General features: G+C 36.7%; 2 protein-coding genes across 5 annotated transcripts in view; one reads left to right on the top strand and one right to left on the bottom strand.

The window, feature by feature from the left end:
* Positions 1-2,087: 2,087 nt before the first annotated feature.
* On the bottom strand, positions 2,088-14,849 carry LOC134801313 (F-box/LRR-repeat protein 2). Of its 2 annotated transcripts, none has more exons than XM_063773854.1 (11): positions 7,786-8,070; positions 7,310-7,478; positions 6,977-7,132; positions 6,520-6,669; positions 4,902-5,062; positions 4,467-4,572; positions 3,796-3,997; positions 3,246-3,413; positions 2,886-2,940; positions 2,529-2,677; positions 2,088-2,282 (listed from the first exon to the last, which is right to left on the bottom strand). In XM_063773854.1, exons 1-11 carry the CDS (start codon positions 7,882-7,884, stop codon positions 2,147-2,149), a joined length of 1,551 nt encoding a protein of 516 aa, XP_063629924.1. In that variant the 5' UTR covers positions 7,885-8,070; the 3' UTR covers positions 2,088-2,146. The 2 variants fall into 2 exon arrangements, with proteins under 2 accessions (XP_063629924.1, XP_063629925.1); XM_063773855.1 differs by lacking the exon at positions 7,786-8,070 and adding an exon at positions 14,537-14,849 and having other exon boundaries at positions 2,091-2,282.
* Positions 14,850-15,792: 943 nt separating this feature from the next.
* Positions 15,793-22,456, top strand: part of LOC134801035 (zinc transporter ZIP13 homolog) — a 29,502-nt gene continuing 22,838 nt past the window's right edge. For 2 of the 3 annotated variants that reach the window (XM_063773547.1, XM_063773546.1), the window contains exon 1: positions 15,794-16,322. In XM_063773547.1, the coding sequence (XP_063629617.1) occupies positions 16,145-16,322 (178 nt within the window). In that variant the 5' untranslated portion in view covers positions 15,794-16,144. Of the gene's footprint in view, positions 16,323-22,456 lie in introns of all 3 variants that reach the window. The other variant, XM_063773544.1, reaches the window with a different exon arrangement.

Below are 22,456 nucleotides of genomic sequence, written 5' to 3'. Positions count from 1 at the left end.
ACATTATTCTTTCACTGATTAAATATTAATATTAACGCCATCTACTCGAGAGTAGGCTGAAGGTTATGGCGCCATCGCTCGAAAAGATTGCACCATACCTTTGGCCTATAGTCGAGTAGATGGCATTAATATTTAATAAGTTAACAGTGTTAACACATATCAGTGAAAGAATAAGGATCAAAGTCAAATGGCGTTCTAACAGTTTTATCATCTGTCGAAAGATGGCAGTACAGTGGCTACATAATTTACTTTGACAATCCGTCTCTATTCTCTTTGACCTCGCTAAAATGACGGACTTTACAAAAAACTAATTATTTCAAAGGAGTACACCATTGTTTAGAAATTACTACTAGTGTATTTTTACTCGTCCCTGGAGAGACAAAAAAACTAGACATATAAAGCTATTTGTAAATAGATAAGGTATTTAGAAATAGCTTTTAATATTTGAAACTATTTTAAATTATATATAAAAATAGTAATTTCTCACGGTAAAATGTAAATAAAACATTTATTTTAGTAGTAATCTGCCTTTGGTCTCATAGTTTGCTGGCAGCAGAGACAAATAAGAATAGAAACTCATAATCTGCGTATGAAGTTCCATTTTTTCATTTATGTAGATCTCAGAGGGCCTAGCCAAGATGCCAATTGTGTGCGCCGTAGCGAACGAAACGGTAACGTCTCTCCATATAGTCCATATAAGTGCGCCAGAGATACCTACAGTAGCGTTTCGTTCGCCTCGCAATATGCAGATTACCAGTCCACATTTATTTGTCTCTGCCAGCGAGTATAAATCGGATTACAATTTACATTTAAGTTGTTAAGATATTTTTGCTTGGACGTGATGATATATTACTTATAATAAAAACTATTAAGTACGGATCTAACAGTTTATTGTAACAGACATCAAAAGGGAACAAACATACAAAATATAAAATCTTTGGCAGCACCTTACTTATATAAAATCTTTCCTCTTTCTAACAACCCTTTTTAATGAAAATAATACTTAATATGTAACAAACGCTCTCTCACAATCTTGTACTTCTGTTAAATTTTAGTTTAAAAGGCAGGATTTTTCTGAATTACTTAGAGAAAAACTACATAAAATAACTTGCCGAATTATAATTTTGGCCGACTTTGAGAAAGGTTTCCAAGTCATAGCAGTGGTCAATAAACCAACAAACGGTTTGGCTAGTTTCTTAAACACAATCATTTTCATGAATTTAAAACTCCAGAAACTTTTGAACTTATACTCTGGCAAACCCACTTTGTCAGTAGAAAAAGGCGCGAAAATAAATTTAAAGGAGGACAACATTTCGCGCCTACATTTTTTAAATTTGCCGCCTTTTTCTACTGACGGAAATGGCTTGCCAAACTATATTTTTGCTTTGGTTGGCTCTTGTTCTTCAGTTTGGTGATATCTGAATAACGACGATTTCTATTGCCAAAACGGTAACGGTACGGTGGGTAGTTACCAAATGTCCCTTCTGGTCACAGACTTGGCAGTTATTGTAGCTTGGCTTCATGGTCCTTATTTATATCCTTTGGGCAACATTATATAATCCAACTTAGTAATATCTGTTTAAGTAGATAAAAACCGACAGGTAAACGCTGGAGTCAGTGGCATCACCACGACAGGGATTCGTGACCGGCGCTGAAGATCTAGTTGAATATGAGCTCCTTGTAGTTGGACAGCAGGTAATAAATGGAGACGCGGCAGTTGGTGGAGGGGCGGGGCGGTCAAAAGTTATCGTTCACGATGCTGTGTCATGATCGGCGCTGAACGTCTAGTTTAACATGCACTCAATTGCACTCCTTGTAGTTCGACAGCAGGGAGCCCATTTTTGAAATTCTACCGCTCGTTTTCGTGCATTTCGTTCAATAATATCTCGGCTACTAGGCATTTAAATTCTACTAATAGAATTGAAAACGAGTGGTCAATACCACTCGATTCCAAATTTCTATCGCTCGTATTTCAAAAATTAGCATTTCGCCGTTTTCCACCGATTTTCGAGTGACGAAATCGAGCGATCGAATTTCAAAAATTGCCCCCCAGGTAATAAACGGAGAGGCGGCAGTTGGTGGAGGTGCGGTCAAAAATGTTCGTTCACGAGACGATGTCGTAATCGGCGCTGAACGTCTAGTTACTCTAGTTGAATATGAGCTCCTTGTAGTTGGACAGCAGATAATAATTAGACACGCGGCAGTTAGTAGAGGTGCGGACGACGGTGGTGCGGTCTGCGCGCTCGAAGTTCGCTTTTACGATCTCATAGTAGCGGCCGTCACTGAAACACACAAGCAATAAATAAAGTTATGGACATTATGGTGTTTCCACAGCAAGTACCTAAAATTGTCAAGTGACGTATATCGTCAAATTGGTCAAAGTCAAAAATAGCTGGGGCCAAGTTGCGAAATATTGTAAAAAAAACATTGGACTTGCATTTCATTGGAGGTAATTCCCAAGAAACTACTTTACGTATGGAGCGGGACAATTAATGAATGAATTAACAATGCCCAACAGTGGTCCTTACCTGAGCACGAGACATTTAAGCTTAAGACACTTGACACGCAGAATGTCGATGGCCTTCTGGCTCTTGTCGCTGAAGCGAAGGTTCTCAGGGTCCCAGCGGAGCTCCAGGCGCTCCAAGTTGGGGCAGTTGTTCGCTATGCCGTCCATTAGCTGAAAAAGAAACAAACGAGATAGAACGAGTCGGGGAGTCTTACGATTTGGAATACTCTTTTCTTACGCACTGACCAATGACTGATAGATGCAGTTGTCTCCACGTTAAAATTCAACTGCCATGGGCGAAATAGATTGCAATTAAGTAGATGTGCTAACTTAACGCACCACCCCAGTGATAAATAGACAAAATAATAAAGGGAATTACCTGATCAACGTGAATATTGACTCCAAGTCTCTCCTGTGTCCCCATTATTAATATTCTGTAACAAAAAAATTCCAGTTTTCAGTGAACTTAGCTAAGCGGACCTTGGCGCTAGGCCGGGAAAACGCTAGGTTGAAGAAGAAGAAGAATTTAAATAAAAATAAAACCCCCCAAATAATAATAATTCGCCGCCCCTAAATATCTTGCCGCCCTAGGCCCGGGCCAAAGAGAATTTACTTTCCTTTGTCTATGCCCGGGCCTACTGGGCCTTAGGGCAAATCCGGCACTGGTAGGAGCGGTATTTAAAGTAACTCATCTTTATACTTTAAGCTACTTTTTGTTGGAATGGCTGAATATACTCACTTAGCGTTAGTCAAGAGCTGCAGCACGCTCTGCCACAGCTGATCCGTGATGTGCGGCATGCCGCTCAACACCAGGCCCCACAACTGCGAGCCGTAGCGTGACAAGAAACGGTGTAGAGCCTCATCGCTCAAGCTGTCGGACGAGTCCACGTCCAGGGCGACGAGGTTTCTGAAAATATTGTTTCATATTTATGATAACTGTGGCAATATGGACAAACCTTGTGGTACCTTAAGTGAGACTGAGGAACTTTTGACAGAGGAAAAAATATGTATTGCACCATAATATTATATTTACATACATAGTCACAAGGATGGTGATACTAACACAGACCACTTTGCAGTTTTTAGCTACCTACGGATAGCAGTTTACAAAGTTAAAGTTGTTGTTACCATACCCTATAAGCATCGTGGCGTCTGGTCTGTAATCTGAGCTTTGGTCTAAAGGACTTTCGCATGGCCCCAACCATTTAAGTTTAATTTCCATTAGGTACGGTTACTAACACAATAAATCTTGATGGCGGCATACTAAGGGATAAGTTAAAGATACTGACTTGGCAGTCCCAGCTTCCAGCCAGGCCTTGAGCACGGAATCATTGAACCCATTGATCTGGCCGGCGCTCAAAAAGCGGAGGTTCTGCACGCGGGTCAACATGTCGATGAGGCATTCGGTGGACAAGTCTGTCGCTGTCACATCCAGTTCCTGGATAGAGGACTTCTCCCACTCGACCGCCATTACGTGCTCTGATTGAAGACCTGGTGAAGAAAGGTTTTATTGGGCTTGTAACATTTATTTGCATTCACCTAATCGAGGAATCTCTTTAAACTCTCTCTCCTCTCGAACATAGTATAGAGAGAATACGTGGGACGCTAATCTACCAAAAAAAAGACGATCCCGCCAGATAAAGATACAATATCGAACTTTGTGGTATGTCTAAATTTAGTTAAGGCGGTATAAGGACACATCTAATTTTTTTCTAAATTTGTGTTAAGCAGGGATCGTACATTTTCCTGCATTTTTGGTGCACGAAGTGTTGTTAACGGAATTGGAATAAATAACTTCCAACCTAATGATTAATTAGCGTTTATTACGTTGATATTAACCGTAATTTACCATTTCAGTTGAAATTATCTATACCAATTCCGTTAACACCACTCTGCTGTACCAAAAATGCTGGAAAATGTACGATCACTGGTGTTAAGACAAGACTGTAGATTTACTCACTGCAGCCATTCATGAGCAGACAGGTGAGACGTCGGGAGCGTTGGAACAGTGTCTTCATGGTGGAACCCGTGACCTTATTACAGAAGTTCACTGCCAGGCACTCCAACTATAACACATAATGACAAAGAAATATATATGTTAGGTAAACATGTCAGATAAACGTCAGTGCATACAAAAATTTGCACAATCGTGCAAGGTTTTCGGCAGAGGGGTAAGCTCTTAAGGCGACTCCGGTTATTAAATGCTATAAGATCTCAACTCTTAAGTACCCGTAGCAAAATAAGTTGATAAGACGTAACCAGGTATAATTAAGGGTTGAAAAACATTCGGTCAGGAACGTGGTCAATTTATTGGCCTTTTTATAGTCGAGCAAACTTCAGCCTCTTTGTTACGGAAAATTGCAACGGTAAGTAGTAAAGAAAGTATCCCTGTTACCTGTATGCAATTGGAGCTGAAAGCGTCAATATGCGAGTCGTCCACGAAGTTGATGCCGTATAGGTTGATCACGCGCAGGTTGGGCGTGGCGGACTTCAACTTGTGCACGTTGATCACTTCGTAGATTTCCTCCTCTTCCTCTTCTATCTTCTCATACGTTCCTGTATACAGTTCACATTGCACCCTTTACAATAAAGGGATCGGAACCGGTTTATTGCAAAAACTTTGAAATAACCATATATTCACATATCTATGAAAAGGGACCTTATTGTCGACGGCGCTTACGCCATTATTAACGATGCATAATGGGAACTTTTGGGCCAGGCTTGGTGCATGATGGGGACGGGCAATAGTTTATAGATGTGTTGATGAAGCTTGTTGCAGAAATTATACTACCCGTTCACTTCGAGTTAATGTTGCATAATGACGTCACATCCATTGTCACAATACCTACAAAACGGGCCTGGGTTGCGGCGTGCTGCAGGGGGAGGTAACAGCCAAGTTGAAGCGAACAGGTTTTATATTATAAATGAAATATAAAGTGATAAATACAAGTACTTAAACGGAAATTGCAAAGTTCTTAACGGTAAAACAAAAATTCAAATATCCATCGCATGAGAAAAACATTAGCGCCATCTGGTTTTTCTATTTTGAGTGAACTTCGTGGTTTCTTTAACCCTTAAATGCATAGTGTTGCCAAATAAATGTCTACAAAGCATTAGACAGCTCACAGATTTAAAAAAAACAAAACCGGACAAGTGCGGGTCGGACTCGCCCACCGAGGGTACCGTACTTTTTAGTATTTGTTGTTATAGCGAATATAGTGGCAACAGAAATACATCATCTGTGAAAATTTCAACTGTCTAGCTATCACGGTTCGTGAGATACACGGCCTGGTGACAGATGGACGGACGGACGGACGGACGGACAGCGGAGTCTTAGTAATAGGGTCCCGTTTTACCCTTTGGGTACGGAACCCTAAAAAGGCTTACGTTCTTGAACGCACCTTTATACCAAACGTCAAGTAGTAGGCTGATGGTTTAAGGGTTAAATTTACGCAATATTGTTAATTTATAAAAATTACATTCGTTTTAAGACGAAAAGTCGGTAAGCTTGGAAAAATCCAGAAGTTGATAAATTTTGTATGTGATTTTGAACGGTGTTTTCGGGGTTTGTAATTATTTATTTTTATATTTAAAAACTTTATCATACGTATAAGATGGTCAAGCAGATCTTTTCAGTAGAAGAAGGCGGCAAATTTGAAAAATGTAGCCGCGAAGAGATATTGTCTCATAGAAAATTTGAATTTCGCGCCTTTTTCTACTGACAAGATTTGCTTGACCATCTTATATATCACAAATAGTGTACCTTTCTAATGGTAGTAAAAAAATTTATATATCTATTACTGGAAATTACACATTTAGGTACATAAATTTAATATGATTTAGCCAATTCAACTTCTAACACTGATTTCGCAGTGAAAGTCGAAGTTACATTTTTTTTTAAATTTTTCCTAGAATCGGCAAACAATTATGTGATACATATATAAGTACCTACTAATTTCGGGCAAACAGGAAAATCATGCATTTAAGATTTAAGGGTTAAAAAAGTTACTGACCAATAAGATGTAGAATCTCAAGGCCGTTGATGAAGTTGTATATCTTTCGCATGAAGCCTTCCATGAAGATGACCTCGGACAGGCAGATGCACAGGTAGCGTAGCTTCGTGGGGAACGCCTGCATCTCGGAGAAGTCGTGCAGCTGCATGGCTGGAAAGAAAAAAAAACATATAGATGGTCAAGCAAATTCAAATTTTCTATGAGACGATATCCCTTCGCGCCTACATTTTTCAAATTTGCCGCCTTTTTCTACTGACAAGATCTGCTTGACCAACCAAGTATACAAGCTTTTATCGCTGACTGTAATAGGTACTTTATATTCCACAGGCAACTAAAGTAGGTACGATTCCCAGTATTCCCACCGAACGGAGTCGTAGCGCATTTCACATTTGTTCGACCGCAAGCCGGTCAGCTCCTTCAAGATCTCCACAACATAAGAAAGAGTAGGTAAACTCACCAGTACTGAAATCAAGTAGCATGTGGGTCAAATTAGGACATTTCGCAGCCAACTCGTGTAGAACAGTGTGTGTGATCAGCTCGATTGGCAGCTCTATGTAACGAAGAGACGGTCCGAATCTTATTGATATCAATGCCAAAAGTGATTCCAAAGAACCTAAAAAAAAAAAAAACAATTTAAAAAATAAGCTCTTTAAAGAAAGCGCTAAATATTGAATGAACGATTGAATGCACCACCTGTGTTGCCATATTTATAAAATTCGCGCTAAAATAGAGGCAATTAGTGAACAGGTGTGCGTGATTGATGAATTTAGGTAATTAATGGTACACTAACCGACGTGTAATCCAGATATTTCCGGTCGTAGACTGACGTGCGTCCATAGCTTGGTGTCGTATGCTACTAGGCGCCACCTTTTGCAAACCATAGCCATGCGGCATATTTCCCGGTGTGATAAATACGAAAATATATTTAATAAAACTTTGTCGGGTAATTTTTCGATTGTCTGTAAAATAAAAATCATAATATAAAGAATGATTTATACTTTATAGCATAATATAAAATTGCCTATTGACTAATAGGTATTAAGTATTTTCGATATATAAGTACCTAACTGAGAAATAAATATATGGATCATTATATATTACTTCTGCTTATTAAACATGAATTAAACCCTTTTTTGTTTCACACAAATACACTATAAAATGATTTGCCACATAAACGCACCTAAACAGCAGCAAATTATTTATTTTTAACATAAAATGTTAACCTGCTATTTATTTATCATAGTGCTCTACATTCCATAACATTACCGTGTTTGCGAATGGGCTCCGGACTTTGCCATCTTCTGTCAAATAGACCTGACTGGCTTCCAGGGCCAGTTGACCCCATATATCTGTTCCCAAATCCATGATACAGTGTTAAATATTCACCACAAAACACTAATTATCCATTAAAAAGAAAATTTACTGAAAAATGACACTAATCACGGGTTCACTTCGTGTGCGTTGAAAGTTGGTGGAGAGCGGAGAATACGAAACGCTGTGTTTAATTTTGGAATCATCTGGGAGTAGCCGAGTCTAAAGTATACGCTACAGGAAATATTGGTGGAATGTTTCCATTTTTCTACTTTTTATCGGAGTCCAATTAAGTTCAAGTATATTATTGGAAATAAATATATCATTAAAATTAAGAAGAATATTTAAACGCAAGTCGGGTTTGCGGAAAAATTCTAAATTTATAATTCATAATTTCGTTTACTAACTAGGCGGCAAATCTAAATGCTGGCATTTTCGTGTCCACTAGCTTCTATATGTTATGGTTATGGTAACTAAATTACGAGGGCCAGGCGGCAGGTATGTGGTTAAAAATACATCTGTACACGAGGCGGAGTTCATGAATGTTTATTTGTTGTGTTTGTATTTTAATGCTACTAATTCTTAATGTTTTGCTTTCGTTTGACTTTCATAAAGAAGAGAGTTGTTAGGTGCGTCCTGTAATTTTATTAAATAAGGTTTGTAATTAATACAAGTTCTAATTAAGTATAAAACGTTGTGATTTATAGCTAACCTAATGCAGTTAAGTTAGGGCTTAACTCATATACCTATAGATAGGGGCTGATTAATGTCGACGGCACGGCACCCCACTAATGGTTGGCATATGAAGCCCTTTTTTAAGGCAGCAGTTGTGACTTTCCTACAAAGGTAGGTGCCAATGACCGACACTGTTCAGTGCCAATTAAACACATTTAGAATTTAGGGACAGGGAGACGGTTTAAATCATGTCACTAGAAAGCGAATTAGGTTAACTATAATAAAAGAGTAGGTACCCTGTGTAGTAATTTAGTTTAAATATTATAATACATGTACAGTCACCACACGGAATCGTTATGCCATTTAGGGTTCTTGCTAAATTGGAAATACTATAGCGTAAGTATTGAACAACCAATTTAGCTAGGACCCTAAATGGCGCAACAATCGCGGAGCGTAATGGTACCCACAAAAATAAAAAAGGACAAAGACGACCTTAGTGCTACTAGGCATTTTCTGACAATAAACCGTATACCGAACCAAATAAATACGCTAAATGAGCTAGAGTAACAATTAGTGCTTTTATTAGGTATTTAACATTATTGACAGTTTTCGTCAATATGAGAACGAATTCGGCACGAATGCCCGTGTAAATATAACTAATGAGTGTTTTTCGCTTGTGCAATGACTGCAGTGGGGATTTGGCACCTCTTGAGGTAATTCCTGGTACAGCTAGTGACTCATTGGAGCAGACAACGCTAATGCATCATAAACCATTAGCAACACGTGTTGTAGTAGTAATCATAAGATAGTTTATGGGACTGAAATAATTTCACCCCGACAAAAACACGTAAGTAGGGTCAGTTGTTCTACATTGAAACAATCGGACACAGTGTAACTTTGCGATATCTCGGAAACTAGGTGTTACCAGCTAGTGCCGTCTGTCAAGCAAGGGCAGGCTCAGGGACCCAGAGCACCTCCCCAAAACACGAGCGCGCCTCGGAGAAGGAGCACGCTGCTACGAGCATTATTGTGAATTCGTGCAACAAAAGTATTTTTTTTTCATTTAAGTTTCGCAATTTTTTACCAAGATATAGACTCGAGTTTGGCGTTTTTTAAGTTTTTGTTATGTTCTATGTGTATTAAAGTTTATTTGGAGCTAAATATTTTTAAATTTCTTTCACTCTTTGGTGCAGTTTTTATTAATTGATTAAAAAAACACCCCCTAGTCTCACAATGAAACATTTTTATGTAGTATACAATGAAACATGATGTTCACTGAACACCAGTACCAGCACACAATGAAACAAACTCATTATTTTTTTAAATAATTAAAACCTATGTGCTAAATTTGTGAAACTAAAATACCATGAAAATTGGTAATAATTTGTCTATCATATGACAAAATATAAGATACTTAACTTTAGGAATGGCTGAGATAGGATGGCTTATATGTTGAATGTTTCATTGATGGCAAGGTTAAGGACACATGTCTTACATTGAAACAGTCGTGTATAAACACTATGTTGCAAGAAAGTATATGAAATCAACCATGGAGATGTTCAAAACCCTCCCGCGTCTACCTAGTTGGCAATCATGCTCCGTGGACGTAAAAGGCGCCTTTTTCGCAGCATGCCGTACCTGCCGACCAGATTTTCGATTCACAATGAAACTCAGGTGTGTGTACAATGAAACAAGTCTTTCGCTTTTAGATATTTCTACAATCTTATAATGATTCCATATGTCGGAAACCTTTTAAATAACTAATTTCAGCCTACCACTATTTTCTGCTTTCTTTTCTCATTAATTGAGTGAAAGCATATATGTATTAATGTCACTTATTTATTACACCGTTTCAATGTTTATTAACGATGTTTCATGGTAGACTATAATTATTACATTTGTTTCACTGTAAAAATCAGAGTGTTTCATTGAAAACATGCACAAGTACACAATGAAACAAAACTCATTTTTCAAAAAAAGGCTTATAACACAGGAACTGTTGCAGATAAGTAGAAACCAAGAATGCCATATGATAGCCAACGAAATTGTTTATCTTCATACGAAATGTCACACTCATAACTTTAAAAACACCAGAGATAGAAAGGCTTGAACTTTTAGTGTTTCATTGATCAACAAGTTACCCTACTATAATATTTTTTTTACCTAGTAATAGTTTACTAGGTACGTGTAACAGAGTACTTATGCTAAATTATCTCATTTTCATCATATAAGTACCTACTTCCACTTGTCAAAGCATTATATGTCCTTCTATTAACACCGGCATCGTTATACATACTTGAACCAAAGACATATGTAACTTCGTATAAGACGAATAAAGTCTAAGGAAAAAACGTGCCTCGGAATTCAAGTAAAAGTCATTCTCGAATAGATGCCGCACACACCTTTAGCCTATCCTCGGCTAGATGGCGTGACGACACCGTTTCATATTAACACATAGATATCAGTGAATGAAAATGGATCAAAATGATATAAAAATAATAAAATCATTTATCCATATATATACATTTTTTGATAACTTTATACGTTTTCATTTTGAGTTTTAGTCGTGTGTCGATAGATGGCAGTAAATTTACAGTGACTACAAAATTTACAATGACAGGACCCCCCTATACTATCTATTCTTTTTGCTTGAACTATGTACATATATTCGTCAAAACCAACCTAAACTTATTCAGCAGCGTTTCTCAAAGCCGGAGATTTTCAACACGCCAACAATTAATAAATATAGTCAGAATCTGAAAACTCTGCAGTGTTGCAATACGGGGCTGATGAAAAAGGGCATCTTAGGTATGGCACCGATAATATTTATTAAAATTCCAGACAATATTAAAGTACTTGACATAATATATATGATTTCAAAAAACAGTTTACTTCGTATTTTATTGACAAATGCCACTATACTATTAGCAGACTATTAGTCAATACATAAATGATGATAATGGCTCAGGGCTCAGACTTGTATTAGAATTGTATCAATTTGTAACTTGTATAAGTGAAATTTGTAGTAGTATTAATATTAATGAATGACTATGTTTTCAGGTATTTGATAACCGCACGAGACAGTTTTGTACCTACACCTGCAGATTGGGTAAAACATAGGTAGAGATCGAATGTATGTAATATGTATCTACCATCTTTCATGTAACCTATGTTTAACAAAATAAATAAATGAACTGAACAGAATTCCTCGTAATTATGGAACGTGCTGGCTAGCTACGGGTGGATGGAACATCCATCAGCGTCGAACCACATTTTATACATACATAACATGACAGGAGCACGCCTGTATATGCGTGCTTCCTCGATCTGTCTAAAGCTTTTGACATGGTGTCCTATGGTATCCTGTGGGATAAACTATCATCATGTAAGGACCCGCGTGAAGTGGTAGATATTTTTAAATATTGGTACGGCAACCAGACCAATACGGTTAGATGGGGGTAGCACAGTCGGAGGCATATAAGTTGAAATGCGGGGTGAGGCAGGGGGGTCTAACCTCACCGAAGCTTTTCAACTTGTATGTTAACGGGCTGATAGAGGAGCTCAGCAGAATGCCGGTGGGGTGTTATATCGACGGCGTCAGCGTGAACAACATAAGCTACGCCGACGATATGGTGCTGTTGTCCCCCTCTGTCAGTGCACTCAGGAAAATGCTGGGTGTCTGTGAGGCCTACGCAGAAAATCACGGTCTTATATACAACTCCAAAAAGAGCGAAGTCCTAGTTTTCAGGTCAAACAAAATGAACCCTAAGCATGTGCCTTCTATAGCTTTGAAAGGTAATGACCTACAGAGGGTTTCACATTTTAAGTACCTAGGACACTATGTGACGGAGGACCTCAAGGACGATCTCGATTTGGAGAGGGAACGAAGGGCATTAGCGGTCAGAAGCAATATGTTGGCTCGTAGGTTTGCCCGTTGCTCAAAACAAGTTAAAATCACCCTTTTTAAGGCGTTCTGCCAAGTATTCTACACGGGTAGCCTATGGGTCAACTACACGCTGAAAGCCTATAATGCCCTTCGTATCCAGTATAATGATGCCTTCAGAGTCCTGAACCACTACCACCAGTTTTGACATTGACAGATACGCTCGCGTCTAAGTAACTTACTTTCTATGCATCTCGCTCGTACTAGCATATTAGTGCAAGCGAGATGTATAGAAAGTAATTTACGTAGACGCGAGCGTATCTGTCAATGTCAAAACTGGTGGTAGCCGTACTGTTGAGGTTGCCACGGTTCTGTAGCGCGTCAGGAATGTTTGCCGAGGCGCGTACCGACGAATTTTATACGATCAGGCGAAAGCGGGTCGCATCCCTGCTAAACCGCATCCGACGCAGCGACAACAGGATACTGAAGGTAATCGCTGACAGACCAGATAGTTCCATCCTGTGCACTTGGGTCAAAATTATTAATTAAAAAGATATATTTAATATTTTTTAGGACATTTGTTTATTTCTATTTGTACTTTTGACATGAAATCATTATTTATATGAATAACAATATTGTGACATCCTTCAATTCAATTCTAGACAATTTTATTTTACTTATTATTTATTATACATATATCCATGATTCCAATTAATTTTAATTTTATTATAAATCTTGATCTCATTGTCAAAATATTGTGTTAATGATTAATTTTAATGTACTTACTAACATCTAGCTGTAATGTATTATGGTACTAACAATATTGTATGGAATTTTTATATTCTGAAATAAAGATATTTTATTTTATTTATTTATTTATTTATTTATAACATATCGTACGTAGGTATATAAAATGCGGTGATTCCACCCTAATATTGGTCAGTTTGCAATTTTGTTATGTTCTAAACATTTATAGGTAACATCTAGACCAGCCACCCTTTTCCGAGGTTGCAGTTTTAATTTTAAATATTAATATTATTTACATTCCATTAGTATTGTAGTATCAAACTAAGAACTAGTAATTATGCCTGTACTATGTAAGTTACTTTCGTGTTCAATAAAAAAAAAGGCTGATCCGTGGAGTAGGTAGGTACAATACAATCAATACAAATAGGATTACATTTTTTATACAAAAGTCGACGCGTGCGCATATAAGTGCTGGGGGCCGATTTTTGAAATTCGACCGCTCGATTTCGTGTATTTCGGTCAATAATATCTCCACTACTAGGCATTTAAATTCTACTAATAGAATTGAAAACGAGTGGTCAATACCACTAGATTCCAAATTTCTATCGCTCGTATTTCAAAAATTAGTATATCGCTATTTTCCACCGATTTTCGAGTGACGAAATCGAGCGATCGAATTTCAAAAATCGCCCCCCTGAACTCCTATGAATAGTTTATAATCTGCGATGACTAAAAATGCTATAAAGCTTAGGACTCATTTTAATATTATTAATGGGGATGGGGACACATCTGTTTCACATAACTCGGTCATAACTTCCAGATAAACTGAAATTAAAGTACAGGAATAACCGCGAAATAAAAAAAAACATTAGTTGCGAAGTTTTATGAGCGGTTACGTTAATTCTTCATGACATGAGTTTACAGTTTATTTAGACTTTTGTGTCATGTTTCTTTTCTGTTTCGAACATCTGGTTACAGAACAAGAGTCATACGATGTTAGATCACGTTTAATTTTAAATTCTGTAATTTTACTGTTAGAAACAGATAACAACATATCCTTTTGGAGTGTTAAATCTATTAATCTATATCCTCTAGAAATGTTTCTTTGTAAGCACAACACAAAGTAATACTTTCCTGAACTTAAGCGGGAAAGTAAAGTGGGTCCCTTCTGCACTAACTGGCTATATAAGGACACTATATGCGAGGCGTGTGGGCGGGACCCAGATAATATTAAAATTTAGCATTTGTTTCAATTTCTTCGCATAATGCATTATAAAACGTTGTGTGATGTGCGTGCGCGTAAAGCTTACTTTTTTAAACTATGTAACAACATAATAAATCAGTATTTTTGCTAAATAAGGATAAATTAAAAGTAATAAAAAACGGTAAAAATTCATTTACCATAACTTGTTTCTTCCGAAAGCTTGAACCTGTCTCATCCCTGGAAATAGCAGCCGCAGCAGTGTCTACGTTCAAAATTCCCCACGAATCCATCTTGATTTATATATTTTTTCCAATTAGCACACGCACTTGTTAACAATTGGCTCACGATTGAAACAATTTAACGCATCTACGAACACCCGTCGCCTTTAATTTCACTCACTGTCACATTGGCGCGAAATTTTGTTATTACAAACATTCACCCAACGCACAACTAGACTTCCGACATACCGTCTGTCTGTCCGTTTAATGTGTAACGAATACAAATGTGATGCGAGATGTTAGCACGGTATAGTTATACTGTAGCACATGTTGGTAACTATATGCTGTCAGATATTTAAATTGGCAAGCCAAAATAAGTTCGGCATTTTGCTTCAACTGGGCGCTGAGCGTGGCGGTGGCTGCCAAGAAGATTCGTATTGCATTCGTGTCCCAGTAACGCTACGCCGAACGACACCTAGTTGTATTACTTATCTATTTAGAGAAGATGATGCGTTTTTCAATTAAATTAAAACAAATGATTCCGAATTCCTTCGCTTACGAACGAAACTATTGTTATCAACAATAACTTGCCGAAGTTGTGCTTAGTGGAGCTGAAGAAGTATATGTTAAGTATTTCTAATAATAAAATATTGGATGGATCAAAATACCATTGATATTTTTTGTCTTTGCATAATATCAGGGTCAGCTAGCAACAAGTCAGTGGAAGCGAAGGCGAAGGCTAATAAAACTAACAGAGGTCAAAAATTTGTCAATGTCAAATTGTCAATACACAATCTGTTTACAATTCCTAACAATACCTACTTTGGTATTTCAATATAAGTACAATACATATACCTACTTACTTAATTATGGCGCCATATTTTACGTTTCAAGCCATCCATGCGCACAATACTAAAAATAGCAATCTAAATATTACTACGAATATGAATAGACAAGTAGTAACGAAGATCTATATTTCAATTTTGAAAATGTTTTATTAAACTCTGATAAAAAAATAAGATTGTTAAGTTAGCCCAAGAGATATAATTTCAAAGTTTACTTTTATATCAGTTTTATCACCTTACTTTATCCCCGATTTCTTACTGTTCGTCCTGGCAACATTCAGGAAATCCTATCCATTCATTCATTCGATCTTGACATTTGACATGCATTTGACCATCATTTAAATGACAGATAAATTATATAGAAATTTCATTCACTCAATTATTTTGTTTTGCTTCTAATTACGATTACGAACGGCCGGATTGCTCATTTAATTACGCGCATATCCAGAGTGCACGATGAAATAACTTTACGGAATGCGCTTTTCAAAACCTATATTCAAGTGTAGTAGATAAGAATCGACGCATACAGGCGCACTCAATCTCAGTGTAGATTAGTTCGTCTGGTTGGACGGTATATTTTTTTTATCTGGAAAATGCGCGAGCATCTCATTTCAAGCTGACTTTGTTTAGTTCGTCGTGCGGGAAGCTGCTGGCCGGTTGAAGATTGATAGCTATGACTGATTATTTATATTTAAAAAAAGAGTGACTTAGTTCGCGAGTGTCTAAAAAAAATAAAATCGCAATGGAATCGGCGGGAATAATTTCAGACTTGTTTCCCGAGTATTTAGTTAGTTTTGTGGATGAACTGGATGAGCATCCCTGGTTGTTTGCTTCCCTGGCGTCAATTCTAGTGGGTCTGAGTGGGATTCTGCCTCTGTTCATCATCCCGATCGACGAGACAGCCTCTTTCAAGGATGGATGTGAGTAATCTTTGTTTACGATCGTTACGCCATGGACATGTGATACTATTTATAGTTTATTTTCGCTTGTCATCTTAAGCACGTATTAAGCCAGAATTATGATGTCTTTGTCTTATTGGATGCTGCAGTTTGTTGTTAAATTTAATGTCATGTAGATATTGGTCCCTTTTATGTTATGGATGAATTAAAAATATACATAACCTTAACCTGAATATAAGTGAAATATTTAAACCAAAAACTTATGTGTGAATTTATACTTACTTCATATTATGATGTAGATTGGTTAATAAATTTCATAAGAATGTAAAAAGCTTGAGTGATATATTCATATAAACCTCAATGTGTCAAAGTGATAAAAAGTTATTGTGATAATTATCAGAAACTGGAACAACAACAATGTATTTTATCACTCTGTTCAGCCAGTATGAGACAAAACAAATGAACAGTTCGCTGGCTCAATATTACAAAGTTCTTGTTATTATGTTACATTTTCAAGATACCATAAATTAGCTTAAAGTTAGTATGTCTCACAATAATTTAAATTCAATTATTTTCAAAATAGTTGAAATTCAACTTAATGTCACTATGACAATGTTCAAATTTCAGTTTGATAAAAGTGAAACATAGAACCCTGTAATATTGGGCCAGCGAATTGTTAATAAGAGGCAAAGTTTTGTTATTCTAGTTTGAAATATCACTCAACACAAAATTTTTGTGTTGTCCGGAAATATACTATCTTTTTAGCAAGATAAACATATTTTATTAGGAAAATGATGAACTTCATGTAAGAGTTAAAAGAGGCTTACTTACATTTTACTAACTTTCATTCAATTTTCAGAAAACATATAACATGTTGGTATGCAAATTCATATCGAGACAGCTAACTTTGCAAGAAAACCAAAATCTAATTTAAACCCTAAACCTAAAATGCCACCACATATGTCATTGATAAATCATATGCAACAAACCATACTATGAAGCTTAGAATAAATTTAAAAGTGGAAAGATTACTGTCTTGGGTGTGACTTGAACTCACAGCCTCTGGCATGGGTTCTTAATAGCATGGTTCACAGACGTTTCTGCTTGTTAAAAATTAAAAATCATACTATGAAACTGGTAGGGTTAAGGGAATCCTTAGAAAGTCTAAAAATTTGTCCAAGAGGTAATAATATTGACCCATTTCTAGAAGAGAAATGTAACTGGTCTGTAAAATAAAAAAATCGGGCAAGTGCGAGTCGGACTCGCGCACGAAGGGTTCCGTACCATATAAAAAAAAAAACAAAAAAAAAGCAAAAAAAAAATGGTCACCCATCCAAGTACTGACCGACGTTGCTTAACTTTGGTCAAAAATCACGTTTGTTGTATGGGAGCCCCATTTAAATCTTTATTTTATTCTGTTTTTAGTATTTGTTGTTATAGCGGCAACAGAAATACATCATCTGTGAAAATTTCAACTGTCTAGCTATCACGGTTCGTGAGATACAGCCTGGTGACAGACAGACGGACGGACGGACAGCGAAGTCTTAGTAATAGGGTCCCGTTTTACCCTTTGGGTACGGAACCCTAAAAATTAACGGCTTTGGACATATGTGACGTTCCACGGGAAAAGGTACCTTATGAGGGTTTCTAGTTTCGGAGATATGAAATGTTTTGTAAAGAGGTGAAAAAATGCTCAATTTTTTTTTATTGTGTGATCTGAAACCTTAATGCGTAACGTTTGTTTACCTGTTTTTATTTTTGTTATAAGTTAGTTATAAGCCTAGTAATGTCGTCTCAGAGTTTAGTAGAAAAGGTACCTTATGGAAAAAAGATTGAAAATTCCCAAAAAAACTAGTCAATACGGGAAAAGAAGTTTGGTAGAGAACTGTATTAGCATTCTGCAAAACTAATTTGATAATTTCAGTTCTGGTTGGGGCGCCTCGCAAATATTATAACCGTACATAGACCGACATCACAATCCAAGTAGCCTGCTATTATACCAAAGTTACTCTCGTCAAGTCTTTCTTAACTAGAATAATCTTCATTTGGTTTGGTCGCATGCAGTAAATCAGCCATTGGTTTGCTGAAAAATGCCAATACCCGACGCATTACCTTATGGAATATCTGAGGTCATTGAACCTCAATGCCGCTTATCTTCAATAGCAACCGAAATATATTATTGATAAGAAATAGACGATTTATACCAGGTTAACCCCAAAATATTATTAGTTTATCCTAACTGTTCCATCATCATCATCATGCCTCATCATGTAACTTAATCACAAGGTACCTTTTCATTACATACAAATTATTGGTCTTTTTTAAGATTATTATGACGAAGAACTAATTAAATTTGGGGCAGTTTAATGTAAATTAATATTTTCTATTCATAAAAGATAAACTGTAATATGATTGATACTTTGTAGTGATGTATTATTAGATTTATTTCCATAAGGTACCTTTTCGTAAATGTATGGAGCAAATACTGTTATTGTTATGTAAGTTTAAAGTGGCATAAGGGGTTAAATATAGTATTTAGTTGGGGTTTTAGGATTTATTTCATTTCAATGACAGAATTTCTTTCATATGTGCTCAGAAAAATTGATTGTGTGTCACATTAAAAGTAAAAATATTCAATTTTGTGATTTTATATGAAAAAGTCAGAAAATACATTTTCACCTCTAAATCGGTATTGTTTTTTGCTTAAACTGTCTGTCAGTGTCGTTTTCTAATAGATAAAATTTAAATCTTGAGAGCTCATTGCAATCAATCGTGAAAATGAAATAAAACTTTATTTTCAAGAGATTGGTTAGTATACACATAAATCAGTCGATATCAAAAGTTTCTATTTGCATTACAGAACAAGTCGCAATATTTTTTAAATCTCAAATATATAAGGTATTATTATTTGTAGTCAACTATGTAACTTACTTCAGGAACATAGTTTTTTAGGCGGCTAAACTTAAAACTTCTCTATCGTAAAGTTGCTCATTTCACAACATTATTTTCAAAAAATCATATCTCTGTAACTACGCAACCTAGAAGGTTGATCTTTTGTGTTATCGATAGCTTATCTATTGTAGATTACTGGGGTATGCATAACTCCATACCCGCCATAAGGTACCTTTGACCGTGGGACGTCACATATGACCATTAAAATTTACCTACATGTGTCCCAATGCAACATATAGTGTATATCAAATGATGATCATTCCATGCAGATAATTTGCTATAAACTTCTTCTTTAGAAGACAAAAATATATAGTTATTCGTCTAGACAGTCAGATAGCAGTCGCTATCATAAAAATGCCAAATTATATGGCATGGCACTGTAGATCTTAGGGTCACTCCGCCATATATTGTAAACTCAACCTATCAAAACCTTGAAATAAAAGTGATTTCACCAATTCAACTTGTAATACATAGATATCTTCATACGGGAATAATCGTGCATCTAACATATTATCTCAATCAGTCATCTCCCAGGCCTCAAGACTTATCTCTCAATGGACCCAAAATAAATTTTATCTGTCTTTAGTAACAATGCTAAGATTGCGTAGCAGATTGTGACATCCAACAAGTTGGGCAATGGAAAGTTCTAAGATAGATAAAAAAGGTTGACTAGGTAAAACTAGTGATTGATTGCACTTTTAATAAAACTAAAACAGTCTTTGAACAGTCGATCAATTTGATTCTAAATAATATTTTCACTTTGGTAAATGCACAGAGGGTATATGCCTCATTATAAAGGAATTTGCACTAAAACTGTTAACTGGTTCTGAAAAAGATGATAGGAGTAAAAAAAATTAGTTGAAAAACCAATCAATACCTATTATATCTACCTACTACATTATGCAAATGCAATAACTCATATGAATGAAACTTCAACGACATTACATTAGTACAGTCAACAACAAAGATATAATTTGCACTTTTGCACCTTACTCCTTTCCTTTGTAATAATTTATTCACATATCAACTTTATTTTCAGCAATGACTCTTAAATTGTATTGGCATTGTTTGCAAATAATTTATATCAGAGTCACTCTATATGTTCATCATGTTATTCGTAATTATAAATTAATAACAAACTAAAGTCAATATCCTCTACCCTATCCGAAACAGTTAGGTATTCATTATTACAAATATACACATAACTATACTCTGGCACGCCCACTTTGTCAGTAGAACAAGGCGGCAAATTAAAAAAAACAACGGGTTGCACTCCGGGAGTGCCGGCAGAAGTGAAAACTCTATGACATTGTAACAGTTTTTCGATCAGGTCACGTGTCCATCTTACGAAGCGTCTTACGTCTTACGCTGTCGCGAGTTTAACATTTTTTCCCCATCACAAAAAGTGCACAGCGCCGCTAAAGAAGTTTTCACTTCAAAAATTTAGGCAGGTTGACCTTCAATAGAATTTTTTAAATTTCGCGCTCTTTTCTACGGGTGTGTTTTAGTATGGATAGGATTTAGTTTAAAATAGTTTTATCAAAATTGGTATTTCACCATTAGCGCCTTTAGGATCGTCATTTTCACGATCTCGATGCGTTGCGTGCGTGGGTTTTGTAATAACGACGTAGAGAATGTCAGCGACAGTAATTTTACAGTTGAACGCATTTATTGGACCCAGCTGCGAAGGGTTGATAAGACTGAAATAGGTCAATCGAGGTAGATTGTCGCTGCGGCAAGAAATTTTTGACGTAGGTCACGTGAATAGGGAATTAGGGAATATTACGCAAAACTCTGCGTAGGGGGCGCCACTAGCACAAACTGAAAACAAACCGCCTTGATGCATCAATGTTATAAATATTCGTAACAAATACTCTGTGAAAAGTACTGGAAGAGGGATAAATTCGCCTTTTTACCATACATTTGTTTTATCTGAAAAAGTGACAGATGGTCATGTCCCAACTGTCAAATCTTCGACAAATGACAGATCAAATTCGCCTTAGCATGACATAATAGCTTAGAGGTTTTTTTTTTTTTTTTTTTGAGGAGTAGCGCGTTGAGTGAGTGGTTCGTTTTTAGGTTATATTTCCTTAAATAAAACAACTTTCCTTGTTTACTAATCAGGTGGTGGTATATTTAAATATAATACTGTAGGTTAATCCTATAGGCGTTTAGATGGATGGTAACGAGAAGGAGAAGCCTCCAGACGAGGCTGATAATGACATGAACTGGGAGATAGTCTCACGTAAACGTAACTTGGATTTGTCACCGACCAAGCTGGAGCCTTCTCCTAAAAAAATTGTAATCGACCCGTCAGAGGTCGCCAATCAATCGGGTAATACAATTAATACAGTGGAGTCGAACAACAGTATTGTGGTTGAGTTAAACAAAAATGATCCAGCCGAGACAAGTCAAATTAATACAGTTGATTTAAACAAAAATAATTCAGATGAGTTCAACCCACATTTATACAAACACCCCAGTCTAGACAGCAAACACCGAGAGTACAATGCCGAAGATGATGGACCATTTATAGTTCATGTCTCTAGAGAGTCTGCACCATCTTCCAATGCCTCTCTAAAACCCATCAATGTAGGCCTTTTGCTTACTCAAGCAAATGTTCATAATATCCAGAAAGAAGGTGGTATTAAATCAGTAGGTCGCAACAGAGTAGCAGTAACTTTCTCCACAGCAGCTGATGCAAATAGTTTCCTAAAACACCCGCTACTAGACAAACATAAGTTTATAGCTGATATTCCTTCATACCATGTGTCGCGTATGGGAGTTGTGCGAGGAGTTCCTTCGGATTGGTCGATGGAGGAGTTAGTCAACGGCACAAACCTCAAAGAAGGTAAAGGAAAAATCCTTAAGGCTCGACGACTGCAACGAAGGGTGACAAAAGATGATGGCTCCTCATCCTGGGTACCAACCCAGTCAGTGGTGGTTACTTTTGAAGGGCAATCTTTACCATCAAAAATCTTCGCATACTACACCTCACTAGTTGTAGAAGTGTATCAACTGCCAATTATTCAATGTAGGAAGTGCCTTAGGTTCGGACATATTCAAACACAGTGCCGGTCTGATGCCAGATGCTATAAGTGTGCACAAAAACACCCCGGTGATGGATGCAATGTAGCTCCAGAACATGTGACATGTATATTTTGTTCCGGCAGACACTTTGCTACAGAAAAAGTATGCAATGA

Source organism: Cydia splendana, chromosome 21, assembly GCF_910591565.1.
Source record: "Cydia splendana chromosome 21, ilCydSple1.2, whole genome shotgun sequence".
Classification (NCBI taxonomy): Eukaryota; Metazoa; Arthropoda; class Insecta; order Lepidoptera; family Tortricidae; genus Cydia; species Cydia splendana.
Note: the sequence above shows the minus strand (reverse complement) of the source record. Positions and strands in the feature narration are given on the sequence as shown.

Excerpts from the sequence above, each read along its gene's own strand:
- LOC134801313 (XM_063773854.1), bottom strand. The coding sequence starts at position 7,884 with ATGGATTTGGGAACAGATATATGGGGTCAACTGGCCCTGGAAGCCAGT. Across the intron at positions 6,670-6,976 it reads GCTACTTGATTTCAGTACTG|CCATGCAGCTGCACGACTTC; the intron begins GTGAGTTTACCT and ends TTTTCTTTCCAG. Across the intron at positions 3,414-3,795 it reads CTGGAAGCTGGGACTGCCAA|AAACCTCGTCGCCCTGGACG; the intron begins GTCAGTATCTTT and ends CAATATTTTCAG.